Source organism: Lissotriton vulgaris, chromosome 6, assembly GCF_964263255.1.
Source record: "Lissotriton vulgaris chromosome 6, aLisVul1.2, whole genome shotgun sequence".
Classification (NCBI taxonomy): domain Eukaryota; kingdom Metazoa; phylum Chordata; class Amphibia; order Caudata; family Salamandridae; genus Lissotriton; species Lissotriton vulgaris.
The window spans coordinates 1,754,431,347-1,754,447,312 of record NC_141694.1 but is presented as its reverse complement, the minus strand read 5'-3'; the positions used below and the strand labels follow the sequence as shown (position 1 = coordinate 1,754,447,312).

The window sequence follows — 15,966 nt, the reverse complement described above, 5'->3', positions numbered from 1 at the left end:
GCTGTGGAGGATAGTGAATTGCGTCAGCTCGCATTAGATAGGCTCTCGCAGCAGCAATTTTGCCTAGACTGTGCCAGGCAGTGTTGGGTGGCAAACACAGCAGGGTCTATAGCTGGAGGGACAAATCGGGTGAGCTCCTGTAATGGCTCGTGTCCAGAGGTTTGGCAGATAGGGTGTTGCCTAGTATTTGGGTCCCTGGGCAGGGGTTGGTAACTGGAAACCTGAGCTATCGAGACGCATTTGTGGACTATTACTGTGCATTATACGCTCATCTCCCATGGGGACCACGTGAGTGCTCCTCACCTTTGATTGCAGATTTACCATTGCTCTCTCTTGAGTAGGCAGCCGCCAAGGAGCTTGACAAACCTTTGACCCACTAAGAGGTTGCTACAGCCATCTCTGAGATGAACTCGGGCAATACTCTGGAACTGGGTGGTTTCCTGGTAGAATAGAACAAGAAATACTGCAAAGCCCTTCTTCCCTCCTCTTTGCCATAGCAATCAAGCCCCAGGCGACATGGGTCCATGCGGGTACCAGTGGAGGATAGGTGTTGAGGAAGACGGCATCACACTTTATGCCATGAGACCTTTGGGTGATAAGTGCATTAAATAAATATCATTGATTTAATGATTATGATGTTCTGCTTTTTTTTTGAGGTAACAGGCCCTAGAATACTACACATGCTTGACCTTTATGACCAAACCGTGGCCTTATTAAAAACCAATCAAAGTCCCAACTATTTCTGTTGATAGCAGCTTTGCAAGACCACGAGTGGCGGGCACCCATACCCCGAAGGCGGTTAAGCTTAATCTACATCAGCATGTACATTTCGCCTGTCCCTGATCTGGCATGGCCATTGAATCGGATGCCCCTAGTGACCCAAATGCATAGAGATCTGGTGTGGTGGTCCTCCCAAGAGGACTAAGAATAGCATTAAAACCGATGCTATGCAGGAATAATAAGACATTCCTAGAAAAATGGTATCAAATACTAAATAAATGCAGTCTGGATTTGATTTTATTGATAGTAGAGGAACTATCCAAAGAATTAAAAGTAGTGGAAGAAGAACTCGAAGGAATAAAAAGAGAACTAAATACACATGAAGACCTAACCACCACACTGGAAGACATTAACCAAAAATTGGAGAAATATGCAAAAGAAATTCAAGACAGAAAAATAAAAAAATACAGACGCGACACAATAGACTATAAATTAGAAGAAGTATACACCTGGGCAGAGGTCTATTATCAACGAAAATGGCAACATCCAAACCCCAACACAAACTCATCTCAAGAAAGTATAGTTTCGGATTCAGACATGGCTCAAAACAGGAGACCCATAATAATAAGCTCTCAAGGAGGACAGACAGATCAAATGAACAAAACAGCTTTTTTATCCACAAGCCCGGCAGCAAACAACGCTCCAACGACAAAACCTGGAGGAGATACATCAAAACCAGGAGGGGACAAAGAAAAAGGAAAGGAAACAGAGGAGGAACGAGCTATGAGATCAAAAACCAAGAAGAAGACTAACTTGTCATAAATATATCGGATTTTCAGTTAACTAAAGCACAGAAAGCCTTATTAAATAAAGGTCTTATATTTGTCCCAACATATAAATCAAACCCAGAAGAAACAGAGATAGCCATATTTAAATTTCTAAGGACTCTGCGATTAAAAAACTTCTTCAGCAATGTTCAAATAACAGAGAAACCAGATGAAAATATTAAAGAATTTAGAGTAAAGAGAACATTCTGTGCTCCAATATCACATAAAACCATAGATGCTTATGAAAGAGTCATAATTGCAGAATTCAAGAAAATTAATTATCGAAAAGAAACTAGAAGTAACCTTTCTAAAAAAGAATGGAGTACATTGAAAAGTTAGAAGGACAAAAAAGAAATAACCATACAAAGAGCGGATAAAGGGGGAGCCCGTGTGATAATGAACACACAGTATTATGAAGATAATGTCTGGAATCACTTACAAGGTACTAACATATACCGAAAACTAGTTCAAGACCCAACAGATACATATGCAACCACATTGAAAAATATTCTAGATCAAGCACTTGAGATGAAATGGATTTCGGAAACATTAAATACCCACAAATACCTCAATTCTACATGCTACCAAAAATGCATAAAAATGCCAATAAGCCTCCCTTCAGGCCGATAGTTTCAGCTTGTGGATCACTATCCGATCCATTAGGGCAATACCTCGACTGGTTTCTACAACCAATAGTTCAAAAATGGATAACTCACATAAAGGACACCACATCATTCTTGAACATGCTAACAAGCATAGACATCACAAATGACGAAGAAACCTGGTTATGTTCAATCGACGTTACAGCCTTATACACCTCCATCCCACACAACGAAGGGCTGGATGCAATGGAATGGTGTTTACTTGAGAATGACAATAAAGGTGCAGAAAAAATATTTCTACTGGAACTGTTACATTTTACCCTATTCCATAGCTATCTACAGCGGAAGGATGAATTTTACGAACAATGTAGTGGAACATCTATGGGATTTGCGGGGGCCCCATCCTACGCAAATACCTTTATGGCAAAATTCGAATCAGACCATATCATTAACAATCCAGAATGGCAAGAAGGAACTGTTTTATTTAAAAGATATATTGATGATATTTTTAGAATGTGGAAGGGAAACAAAAGAAAATTGGAAGACAATATAAAGATACTTAACACAAGGCATGAACAAATTAAATTCACCCACCAAATTGACAATCATGAACTGGCATTTCTTGATGTATGGATTACCATAGAAAATAAGGAAATAAGGACCAATGTGTACACAAAGAGCACGGATCGTAATAACTGTTTACACTATGAAAGCTTTCACCATCACTCCCTTAAGAACCATCTACCGCTCTCTCAATTCATCAGACAGAAAAGAATAACCTCTCGTTCAGAAGACGTTCCTACCATCATCAATAACCAAATTCAAAAATACTTAAAACATGGATACCCCAAATCAATTCTCGAAGAATCTAAAACTAAAGTAATGAACATGAAAAGAGAATCATTACTGAAAAATCCAGATCAAACAGATCCAAAACTCACAGTATGTGTTTTGAAATATTCATCCCAGACTCAACAAATCACAAAAATAATGAAAAAACATTGGCCACTGATCACTCAGAAACCAGATTTTATAAATGTATTTTCAGCACAAATTACTTTTGCATACAACAGACTTAAGAATATAGAGGAATTACTTAAGCAACAAAAAGAGAAGAACCAAAACGAGACACATAAAGGAATGCAAAGATGCGAAAATTGTACACATTGTAATAATGTTATACCAGGTTCAATGTTCACTCACCCTATGACAGACAAAAAGATCCCTTTACTACACTCTGGCACATGTGACACAAAAAATGTCATCTATGGGATTAAATGCCCATGTGGAAAACTGTATGTAGGGCAAACAGAAAGGAAAATAAAAATAAGAATCACAGAACATAAAAGCAATATTCGCCAAAAGAACATGAAATCGACAGTGACCTCACATTGGATCGAAGCAGGACATAATATCACTCAACTCAGATTTACCATACTGGAAGTTATTCAACCACAAAAGGACATTGATCTACATAAAAAGAGACTAAGAGCTGAATATTACTGGACACGAAAATTGGGGAGTCTTTACCCACATGGGTTAAATGACAGAACGGAATTATCATGTTTTTTGTAAATATACTGCACAATATGTCATGTAAATGTATCTAGGAATGTATTTATTTATCCTGCAATATAGCAGTAACTAGATGTGATCACACAGAAATCACACATAGTCATTGAGAATCACTACAGAGGACATACCCTTAATAAGGAGAGTTAGCCTCACCCAATATGGCTGACAAAGGTTACCAGGCTTCTGAACTAGGAGAACTTCATTTGTCATAGTTAAATGTCAGCACCACAATTAATTTGTTCAGTCATTATAGTCAGCTAATGGTTTAATATTTTATTCCATTCATTTACATTCATCTTTCCATAGGTTTCCAGCACTCGTTTTTTACATAATCCGAGTATATATGCCATCACGTTATTTTATGTTATCAACACCACTCGATATTCGTCATAATATAAGGTCGTTTTTTAGAATGGCTAAGCTTTAAATGCATGATATATGTGAAAATCGGTACATCTCAAAAGCCGCGATCACGTGACCACATGACCTAGCGGCAACTAATGGCAAGCCATAGTACAAATAGTGTATACGTACAATAACGGTTTAGCGACCCAAATTGGCTACAGCGACACCGCCTGATTTTCTAACACTTCACTTCCACAACCGTAAGTGTTTTACACGTACTCTGCATAAGCTAGCGGAAAGCTTTATTGATAGTTGAAGAGCAAACACTAGCATTCGAGTAATCTTTCGGTACAAGATTGTTTGTACTGAATATGAGAGAACGTGATATGTTTAACACATAGGTTATACGAAACCTTATTAGTTTATAATCTCCTCGCAACAAAGTCAGCTAACAGATTAGACTACGGAGTTACGATTTGAAGAATATCCAAAAACACACGTTACTGCATTCAATAAATCTAGGATACACAGCGATCTCCTGTAGAATATGGTACAAACCAACTGAGATTGAAAGTTTAAAAAGTCTGTATTAAGAGTAGACCGTGGGTCAATTATTGTTTTTTGAAGTAAATACTGAAGTATGTATCTTGTAAGGCTAGCCTAAGTTTTCTTTGTCTTTCCACTCACAGACCTCTGACGAAGGGTCCCACATGACCCAAAATGCATTGGGAATATGTGGAACATGTGAAATGATCATGAGATAATGGAATATGTTTAAAGTTAAAACAGAAGAATGTGAATAAGAAATAAATATAATTCTTCAAAAATTATGAGAAAGTATTGAATTGCTTGACCTAAGAAGCAACATTTGAATAGTCTACAGCAGTCATTGGATAAGTGCTCACACCCAACTAGGGTGGTATCGTCCACCCTTATATGTATATGTTTTTATGAAATGTAACATTTATCACGTGTTTTTTTTTACCAAAAAATAAATTCGTGATTTTTTACAAAAATGTCTTTGTTTGTCTATTACAAGTATTAGAGACCGCTGCTAATACATGGGCTTAATATGGTGCATGCAAGATAGCATATGATTGAATTTTAAGTGTTGTCCACCAAGGGATCCTTTCCTTTTCCATTGTTTGCAAGAACCCTATTCCCCTGGTGTGCTAAGGGGTCTCTCTCAATTATTTAAGGAACTTTCGCCATGCCATCCCCAGAGCTTGGTTCCATTCGGTACAGACCACAGTGGGGTCTCCGAAACAGCGTTCCGTAAGTGTGTACAGCTCCCTTTCAATAGCGACCTGGCAACGATCAGCCTCTAATACTGGGCCTCACAAGTAGTGGTTCTGAATGACTGGCTGTTTGGAGGTCGAGAGGACCCGGCATTCTGGGTGGAGGCTAGGGTTCACACAAATATTGTAAGATATGGGGTCCTTAGTGGGATTACTTTGGGCTACACAGATTGTATTGTATATCCTCATTTGGTCCTTGGCCAGGAAGACACAGCCCGAAGTATTGTTTTGCCTGATTTGTTATTTATGTTTGTTGATCACCTCAAAAACCCAATAAAAATATTTTCTAAAAAATGTAAAAACGATGCAGCGCTCCAATACCTCTGGGTTCAGTTTGTGCTACATTTATAAAACAAATGCAAAAAATGCACAGCAACAACAAAGCAAGGGGGGTGGGACGGACAGGGAAAACTATGATGATGGGAGAGAGGGTAGAGAGGGACTGCAAAAACACATGCATTGTTAAGGAGTGCTAGATTTAACATATAAAAAGTACATCTACCAGCAGCGGTCAGTGGAAGGACACTGGCGCAGAGACAGTAAAACTGTACTTTGTCCAAGCTCCATGGAGGGCCAGATGACCGAGATGAAGAAGAGGAAGTAGTAGCCAAAGGAGGCCTTAACTGATGATAAGCAAGGAAATGAGAGAGACACGTGGGAGCCAATAAAGGATAAGTAACAGTTTGTATGGGGGGGGCTCTAAGCCTGTTTTAAGCTTTCTTTTTTATTCACCATAGCTTTATCGGCTACTGCATGCGTATTGTAGACAAAATCTAAAAATTACATTCCAGTAATCCAGTGAAAGAATTGGCTCGGATAACCTTATTGTTGAAGGATAAGAACGGAAAGAAACAGCCTACACAGAAAAAGGCAGAACTTCAAGATAGCATCTATGTGCCTAACAAGAGAGATTGAGGCATCAATTGGCACCCTTAAGCTCTTTACAACTGATGCACAGGAGGACAAGGGCCGAAAAGTTAGGCCAAAGAATAGAGTCCAACTGATTTGGGGATTAGGAAGAAGGGTCTCAGTCTTACAAGGTTTTATCAAGTGGAATTTGTACTTTTTCCATCCATTAACTTGCTTTGGAAGGTCCCCCAACCCCTCCATCCCATAGCAGCTGTTTCTCATCAGTGTACATGCGGCAGGTCAGGAAAAACCTTGCATTTCCTAAGGGGGCCAGTGGCTGCAATACAACCTTAATAACAGGGGGGGATAGCACTGAGCCCTGAGGGATACTCCAAGGTAGACACCTATTTTCTAAGATGAAATTGTCAATTAAACTTGAAAATATCTTCCTGAAAGGTAGGAAGAGTTCCATATTAACACTGTTCCTCCAGAGCCAAACTCTGGCAGGCTAGAGAGTTGGACACTTAAATCAACGGAATCAAACTTGCAGACAGATCTAATAGAATCAGTTCCCTCAACACTGCCACTGTCCACAATAACCCTCAACTTGTTGAACAACAGGACTACAGCCACCACAAAATCTTATAACTGAAACTTTACCAATTGCTCCATTATCCTGGTGATAAAATGCATTAAAGATATACGATGAAAACTTGCTAAATCTTTCAGACCCACAGATGGCTTCCAGAAATGGGTCCTTCTTTTGGCTACTTTCAAAGACTCATGATTATCTCCAGTAGTAATGAAAACTCCAATAATATCTCATAGCCTAGAACAGATGCAATTGACAACAGCCATTGTCACTCTGCCAGGCAGGTATCCCTCAGAGAGCCTGAATGTTTACTATGCTGGAGAAAAGATTTCATATCCTCCAGGGAGGAAACAAGAAAACAAGGATGTTAAACCGAAGCCAGTACAGGAATTGTAAGTTCGTTTTATAAACTACCTTGCTATCTCTATTTCTTTACGGACCACACTGCTCTGCTGACAAAATTGTCAGCAACCAATTCTGCTAAGGCTTGCAAGGCTATCACTTTAATTTCTGGTAGCCAGTGAGTTCAACAAAGTGTCTATCATCTAAGAAGCAACTTAGTTAATTCAGCAACTGCCCCACTTGTAGGGCACAGAATCTGTGTTTAGCAGCTCTCACTAGATGACAAACTTCTCCATCTGCTGCCTAAAGAACAGATTGGTCTGGGTACCATAGGACCTATGCCAGACCACTTATTATCCGTGAAGGCAATTTGGCTCTACCTTTAACTGAGAAGTATGAGATGAAAGGTACTCATCAATTGCTGCTCCAGACTGTGATTTAACGCGGCAACAGCATTTCTCCCTCTGATGATGAAGCTATTCCAGATAGTTACTGCTCAAGAAAGAGACTAAAAGAAGCATTAAGCCATAGGCCTAGTGCAGACTTGGGTAAAAATTGAGGGCCTGCTTGACTGAAATCTCAAACATACTACCGCTGGAACCAGAATCAGATAATGGTCTGTCCATGGCAGGTGTCTACTACACACCGAAGGAAAAAGAAAATGATTACTCGCAGTTGATGGTTAAAAATGTAAAAAAAACTTTTTCAGGTTGTAGCCCAGTTCCAGCTTGGAGGTGGTCAACTTTATGTTTTACTTTTGATATTTTTACTCTTAACAAATGGAAACATCAGAGCATATTTAAGGCTTTATGTCTGGTACATAAGAGATTATATGGCGGATGTGCTGCCGATCTTCGAAAAATCTTTCATTGGTATAGTCCTACTAGAAGTCTTAGATCTGCTATTTCTGGCCTCATCTGTGCCACTAAAGTCCGCAGAGCTAGATGGGGAGGGAAAGAGGCTATCGCACTGTGCAGTCAGTTTGTGGAACCAACTACCTATTACACTCAGACTCCCAACCAAATAGGACAGTGTTCAGAAAGCAAATACAAACATGGCTGTTCCCTGAGGCATAATTGATCAGAACCGGGACTGTTAGTTCTCTTCTTTCTTACATCAGCGCCAAGACGCCTCAGCATTCGAGCACTCTATAAATCGAAATCCTATCCTATCCTATCCTATTTAAGAATATTATAACATTAAAATAGGGACTGTTGAGGTCAGAATGGTAGATTCCGAAACCCATGCTGAAATACACTAGCCACTGCATTTTATATGCAATATTGTGGGTTCTGGTTCTACACCTGAAAATCAAAAGTGGCTTTCGGTAATGTAGATTCCTAGTGCCATGGCTGAGAGTTACAGGTAGTGACGAGCAATGCTAGCAGAGACTAGAGCCACTGTCAGTGACAAGGAAAACCATAAGTGATGAGAACCTTTGGCAGTGACTTGAAAAGGTGGTGGAAAGTACAAATGCTGGCAGGCACTACAAAAGGCGGAAGTCACTGGAGTTACTGGTAGTGACCAGAACACATGGGAGTGATTAGAAATAACTGCACAACTAGAAATACTGGCAACTGCTACAGCAAACTGCAGAACACATAGTAGTGCTAGATTCGCAGTTTCAAGCCAATATCTTTTAAGTATAACAGAACCAATAACAAGGTACACAACATCAACAGGGAATTTCAAAGTATTTCAAAGCATTCTCGAACCAAAGTCGTTTTGAATCACCTCCTTGATAATATTTGGCCATAGCAATCATATAATTCAAACTTACCATTCAGTCGAGACGTTGGCTGCCTTCACCTTATTCAGTTCTTCTTGGATGGATTGCTTGGCTCGGATTTCTGCATCAAGCGCAGACTGCAGCTCTAGCCGGGCAGACATATCTAGTTTTGCAAACCGCCGCATCTTCCAAGGCATGTCCTATGGAACATAAATACATAACTCCCCGGTCAAAATCCATAAAATGTACATACCTACATGTAAACTTAATAGTGACTCCTACCAAAAAGCTCTGAATGTGAGGGGCCAATGGTGCAGTTACTCCATAAAAGTATAAGAAACAAGTTACTTACCCATAACAATAGATTTGCAGCTTTAGGCTACTCTAGATTCAAATGCTGTGTATTTTTCCGCAATCTAATGGTTGTGTCTGTCAGAACAAGTTTTTAAACCTTTTTATTTTGCACATTGACCATAGAACTCAATGTGCTTATGGTGAATAAATGAATTAAAACATTTGTAAAGTGCACCGATTCCCAGAAAGTGAAAATTGGTGCTTTTGCAGAGCAAAGGCAAGTTAGATATTAGAAAACAGACAAGCTTTTCATTTTTTTCTGAAACCAAGGTGATCGGTGATAGCACAAAGTCCCACTGCAAGAGAATTCCAGTATTTTGCCGCTAACACTGAAATAGATCTTCCTCCAATCCTGGATCTCTTAAATAAGCAGACTGGAAAGTTCTAGGTATGAGAACGTGCGAAAAAGGGGCAGTAACAAAGGTAGCTTTGTGTGAAAGTCAAAGTTCTTTAAAAACTGGCTGTTTGACCACTGGTAATCAGAGTCAACTCCATTAATAGGAAACACTGAATAGTATTAGTGGGTAGCAGCGATCTATGCTATCTTTGAGGTAAAATGGAAGACCCTGGTAAAGGGAGTTACAATAATAAATCCTTATCTTAATGATCACCTTGGTGACATCTGTGTGACTGTCAGAAAGCAGAAGAGGAATGCCTTCCTGAAGAATAAATAGATGATGAATTTAAGAAGCTGTCACCTCAGTTACATGGCTAGAAAATACCAGAGAAGCATCAAATGTTACACCCACATTGTGGGCTGACGTAACAGGAGAGAAAGAAGGTCCCAGCTAGCTCAGAAGGCCATCAGGCTGAAATCCAGATAATTGGAGCACATCCAAAAATGAGAAACCCAGTTTTCACACTGTTCAATTTTAAACAGTTTTGGTTTCATCCTTTTTGTATCCTCCGACATACATACTTGCAGTTGTGTCTGTTGAATGTGTGCAATGAAGATCAAATTTCTGTTGCACAAATGTTTGCTTGAGAAACATGACTTAGAAAAGCTATTGGGACATCTTTTGTCTCGTAGAGTTACCTTCTATCTTCTGTAACATCCTTTTCCCTATTTGACTCCAGCACAACTGGATTGCTTCTCCAGTGCATCTACTCAGAGTCTGATTAAAGCTGCCTTGTTTCTGCAATATGTTACTGCTCCCTACAATATATTGTATGTAAAGCTCGTTCTGATTGAGATAGTGAGCTTTTGAAAAAAGGAAAAACGTTGAATGGTCTAAATTTATGGAAAACAGAGACCACCTCAAACATACATTTTGGATTTGCTAGCATGATAACCTGATGAGAATTAATCTGTTAAGTATGGTTGCTGCACTGTTAGTGCTTCAAATTCACTAACTTCCATGATGTGATTGTTATGTTATGTCACTATCGCCTGTAAGAGTATTCTGGCACTGAGAAGGTGTGTGTCCTCACCCTGCCTATGGTAGGCTGGTTACTTGAAAAGCCAGGTCTTCAGCTTCTTGTGGAGTTCCAGAAGAAACAATGAGGCTCTGATATGGAGTGGGGGGGGGGGGGCATTCCACGCTTTAGGGACGATATAAGGGAACACCTGACCTCCTGATCTGGTTTATATGTATGTGTGGGATGTGTGTGATTAGGAGTCTGCAGAGAGGAGGTGACTGGGTGTTTGTTATGGAAGGGGATGCAACTGTTCATACAGGCAGGCCTAAGTTGTGTAGCTGCCTTGAATGTGTGTTTGAAGAGTTTGAAATTAGCCCATTTGTGTATCAGGAACTAGTGAAGCTCCCTGAGGTTTGGTGTGATGTGATGTATGTGTGGAAGGTTGAGTATGAATCTGGATACCGAGTTATGAATGGTTAGTAGTTTTCTAGTGAGTTGCTGGGTGATCCCAGCATAGAGGATGTTCCCGTAGTCCTACTTGCTGGAGACAAGGGTGTGAGTGATAGTTTTTCTAGTGTGGCTTGGCAGCCATTTGAAAATGTTCTGGGTGGTTTGAAATCTTATTCTTCGTTTGTTTTTAGTCTTCTTCTGTAGACAGCTGTTCCGGTGTTGCTTGGGAGCCATTTGAAGATCTAGATGATTTTTAGTCCTCTAGTGAGTTGCTTGGTGATCCTGGCGTAGAGGGTGCTGCTGTAGTCCAACTTGGCGGTGACAAGGGCACGAGTGACAGTTTTTCTAGTGTTGCTTGGAAGTCATTTGAAGATCTTCAGCATCTTCAAGGTGTGGAAGCAGGATGCAGTGACGGAGTGGACTTCTGCATTCATGTCCAGTTTGTTGTTGTTGATTATTCTGAGGTTCCCGGCATGGTTCTAGGTGTGGCTCGGAGTTCGACCGGCCACAAGTTGGAGTCTCATGGTGAGGTGTTTTCACGGAAGATCACTACTTCTGTCTTGTTGGTGTTGAGTTTGAGATAGTTGGCTTTCACCCAATTAGCGATTTTGATCATACAGACAGTAAAGTTGTTTCTTGTACAGGGGTTTGTGTCATCTGCGAGGATGGAGGATGTGATGCGGTAGATTCATATTCTCTGCATAACCCTGCCATCTAGTGTTGGGGGCTGGTGTTTGGAAGTTGTTTTTCATCAAAGAAGTTTGGTCACAGGTTATCTTGTAATTCCTCTATTAGCCTACAATGCACCAGGACAAAGACTCCACATCAGGTTGTTATTTTGCCTCAACGAGTGAGTTATGTTAGTGGATTGGTGTGATAAATGACAGAAATGTACTATTCATTATGAAAAGGTAAGAAAAACATTCAAGATTATTATCCATTTCTAAGGAGTGGGGAGGGTGCATATGAATATACAGCACTACCGGCTACAAACAGATGGTTACTGTGTAAGTAAAATTATTTGTTTATTGCATCTGTGGCTGTAGATACACATACTCTGCATAGACTGTAAAGCAGTGCCCCCCCTAAACAGTGGCTATGGGGAGGCAGTTGTTTGCGACAAAGGTTTTATAAACAGTTTGGCCAACTAAGGTTTCTTGAAGAGCGTAAATATCTGCACAGTACTGTTTGATGAATGTGTGTGATGTCAACCATGTAGCAGCCCTGCAAATGTCTGCTTGTGGTGTGTTCCGTAAGAATACCTAAGAAAGCCATAGTAGCTGCCTATTGTCGAGTGGAAGGTGCTCTCTGAAAAACACGTAGCATGCGCTTAACTTTAGAATACCATGTTTGAATATATCTAATAATCCATCTAGCAATACTGCCCTTGGAAATGTTTCCTAAGAGAGGCTTGTAAAAGGCAACAAAAAGTAGTTCAGACCCACCAATGTACTACATAAGTGCCCTCTTGACATCAAACATGTGTAAAGCCCTTTACGTCATATTCTCTGGGGTTGAAAGATAACAGGCAACTCAATTGTCTGGTTGACATGTAAGGGGAAGCAGCTTTTGGTAGAAATTCTGGGTGTGCTCTCCATACCACCGTATCTGTGTGTGTCTGTATAAACAGTTCCTCCACAGGTAATGCCTGTAGCTCACTAATTCCCCTAAAGGTTGTGACAGCAGCCTAAAAGGCTATCAAACAACACAAGAATTGCATGCCAGAAGACCTTAGTAGTTCAAAAGGAGAACCAACTATTCTTATTAGAACTTTATTTACATTTCAAGCTGGCATAGAATGAGTTCTTGGATGGATCACCCTCTTCAGGGCTTCCATGTAGGCCTTGATCACAAGTATCTTACAGAGAGAGCCAAATGTTTCCTGTTCTGCATGTATCCTGCTGTCACTGAGCTATGTGTCTGGTTTGCTTATTTAACTGAATAACTAGTGGATCGGATTTCAATACCAAGACGTGATGAGACCAATTTTTTCTAATCGTTTTTCAGCATCTTTTGTGAGAAAAAAGCACATGCTTGGTTGAGTGCAAAACCCAAGTTGCAAGTATATCCTTGCCTTTTCCTGGGCACCAATGTCTGCAGCGCATGCAACGTGTTGTAGTGGAGTGTTTATGGTCAAAGCAATGAGATCCTAAGAATAATCAGTAGGCAAACAATTCATCTGACCACAAACATTCTAGGTCAATCCTTAGGCCTCTATGGTTGAAATTTAGCCAACAAAAACATAGTTCCTGCACGTGATTTTGACACTGTAAAAGATATCAATGTGAAATCTTTTCAAATTGAAGCCAAAACAGCCTTCCAAGACCTTTCCCTTGTGCATATATCCACATTTAATGGCAGAAAAGGAAATCTGAAAATGGTGGACACATGGTGAGGCATTGTGGGCTTAAGGCCCGAGGAACACAGACTCCTCCTATGGCCGTTGCCTAAAATAAAATATTAACTTTTTTTTTTAAAGACATATTTTTCTAGACAACAGTACAAATAATGAAGCTTTGGAAAAAAGTAATGTACAGTAAGGGCCAACTAGCTAGACAAAGGCAGAAGAATGCTTCAAAAATGTAAACTATGGAATTCACAGCCTTTCCACAGAATAAAACAGCTACATCCATAGGACACCCTATAACGTGGTGGTTGTCGATCAAGGGAGACCATCCTGATTAAATTGGTGGCAATTCAAAGAATCGTGTCACTGTGGCGCGGCTTGTTTGCAGCTCCTCACCGTTGCTCTTGCACCCAGGCTAGAATTTCTCAGGGTCTCCAGCTCTTCGGTCATCTTGGAGGCTAATGCCTGAAGATACCCCCGGGCATCCTTTTCATCACTCACCCTACAAAAAAACACAAATAAGCATAAGGCATACATGGTTGCAAATCTTGCAATACATTTAAAACATTTCCTATCAAGCATGGGCTTTCTCACATGCAAAGGAGTAAATTGTACAGCAGACAGCCTTGGTTAGCAGCGTGTTGACTCAGGTCTTACACTGCAGAGCCTCAGTACAAAGACTTAACGTGGCGTAAAAGGCAGGCAAGGATACAGGGCCCGTGACGTGTTGCACAGCTCAGGTATGCATGTATGTGTCTGTATGAACTGCAGGTCTCCTTCCAACATTGTTTTTTTAGTTGTATTAATATGTTTCTGATGTTTGATCTGACTAACATCTCCTGGAAACAAATGTGCTTTTATGGTGTTTTGAATGGGGTGGGTACAATGGTTGTACTAGAAGATCACAGGCCTAAAACACAAAAATGGAAACCCAGTAACAACCTTAGCAGGCTTTGTATTTTCATTTAACTTTCTATATCAAGTTTATATGTTGATTTTGATACGGTAAAGCATGATGCCGTTTTGTATAGGTTGATATTCTCACGCTATGTCATATGTCTATAGTGCTTTTCCTTTTTTTTTTTTAAATGTTTTTATTAAAAAAAAAAAAAATTTTTACAACGTTTATTCCCCTAACTCCCCCCCCCCGCCCCCCCTGCACAGGACATGAAAAATAACAAAAGAATACAATCAAGTTTCGTTTTTTTTCATGATATTACTATATCTCAAGTTACAATTTACAATAATTCAGACTGGCAAATTATACTGGGGAAGCTAGAGCATTATTAGAAACAACTGGTAGAAACCCCTTGAAGGGCGAACATCCAAACATAACCCCATGCATACAGCTAGAATAATATTCCTGATTGCATTATACACCCGCCCTGAGACCCTATGGAGGTTCTATGTTTCCTGCCACCCTATTCTTCCAATCTGTTATTGGTTTCCAGATCTGCAGACCTAGGGATCTGCCATTCTTCACTTTTCTGGCGTATAGCGCTTTTTCCATGTTGTATATATACAAAAGCCTGGCCAACCATTGCTGCAGAGTGGGGGGGAGCTTGTCTCGCCATGCTGAAGTTATGCATAGACTAAATACTGCCATAGCTACGAACAGAAAGTTCTTCAACTGTGGTTGCTCTCCAGTCCGGTCCAATCCCATTAATATTACTTCGGGTGTCATCGTTAACTTACAATTCAGTGATCTATCTAAAAACCCTTCGATTTCTTTTATTAGAGGAACTAGGTTGGGGCATTCGCCAAACATGTGAGCTATGTCTACCTCCTGACTGTCGCATCTTGGGGATGTTATGCCTTGTGTGCCCCCCCACTGTGCAATTCTGGCTGGGGTGTAGTATAGCTTGTACAAGGTCTTATAGTGCTGGGTTTGCAATGAAGAAGAGCGGAGAACCTCCTGTCCCATCCGCAATGACTTCTCAAAGATCCCCTCCCGAATCCCTAGCGCATCCATCCATTTTGCTTCAAATTTACCCAAGTCATCTCCCCTGTGTGCTATAGGTTCGGCATAGAACCTTTTTATCGTGCAGCTGTGTCCCCCTTCTATTATTTGTAATATTGTATTGTTTCCAAATCCTAGAGGTCCTTCTCTCTTTCCAGCCAATAAGCTTCTTGTCTGCAAATACTTAAAAAACGTCCTTGTACTGACCCCAAATTTTCTCTGTATCTCTGAGAATTGGCGCACTCCTAGCGGGCCCATTAAATCGCCCATTCTTTTCACTCCTAACCGTCCCCATTCCTTGAAAACAGTATCAGCAAAGATCTCTGGGGGTAATGTGGGGTCATTCCCTAACCTAGTGTATGCATTGTATCTTCCCAATCCAAAGCTCTTTTTAAACGCCTTCCACACCTTATAGGCTGCCTCCAGGGTCTTGAATCTGGTTCTCTTGAAGTAACTCGGTTCAGTATATCTCAGGAACACATTCTGTGCCTCCTCGCCTAAAATCAAACTGAAGATCTCTAACGAGCCGGTGTAGAATTCTACTTCCATCTCGGCCCCGCCAATAAGGCCCGTTATTTGCTGCAACACTGCTGCCCAGTAATAGAGTCTCAGATCGG

The 15,966-nt window shown here is 40.5% G+C and overlaps 1 protein-coding gene across 2 annotated transcripts in view; it reads right to left on the bottom strand.

The window, feature by feature from the left end:
* Positions 1 to 15,966, bottom strand: part of CDC42BPA (CDC42 binding protein kinase alpha) — a 1,012,118-nt gene that overhangs the window by 252,212 nt on the left and 743,940 nt on the right. For both annotated transcript variants that reach the window (XM_086927989.1, XM_086927990.1), the window contains exons 18-19: positions 13,786 to 13,891; positions 8,931 to 9,079 (exon numbers count right to left, since the gene is read on the bottom strand). In XM_086927989.1, coding sequence (XP_086784115.1) covers positions 8,931 to 9,079; positions 13,786 to 13,891 — 255 coding nt within the window. The remainder of the gene's footprint in view (positions 1 to 8,930; positions 9,080 to 13,785; positions 13,892 to 15,966) is intronic.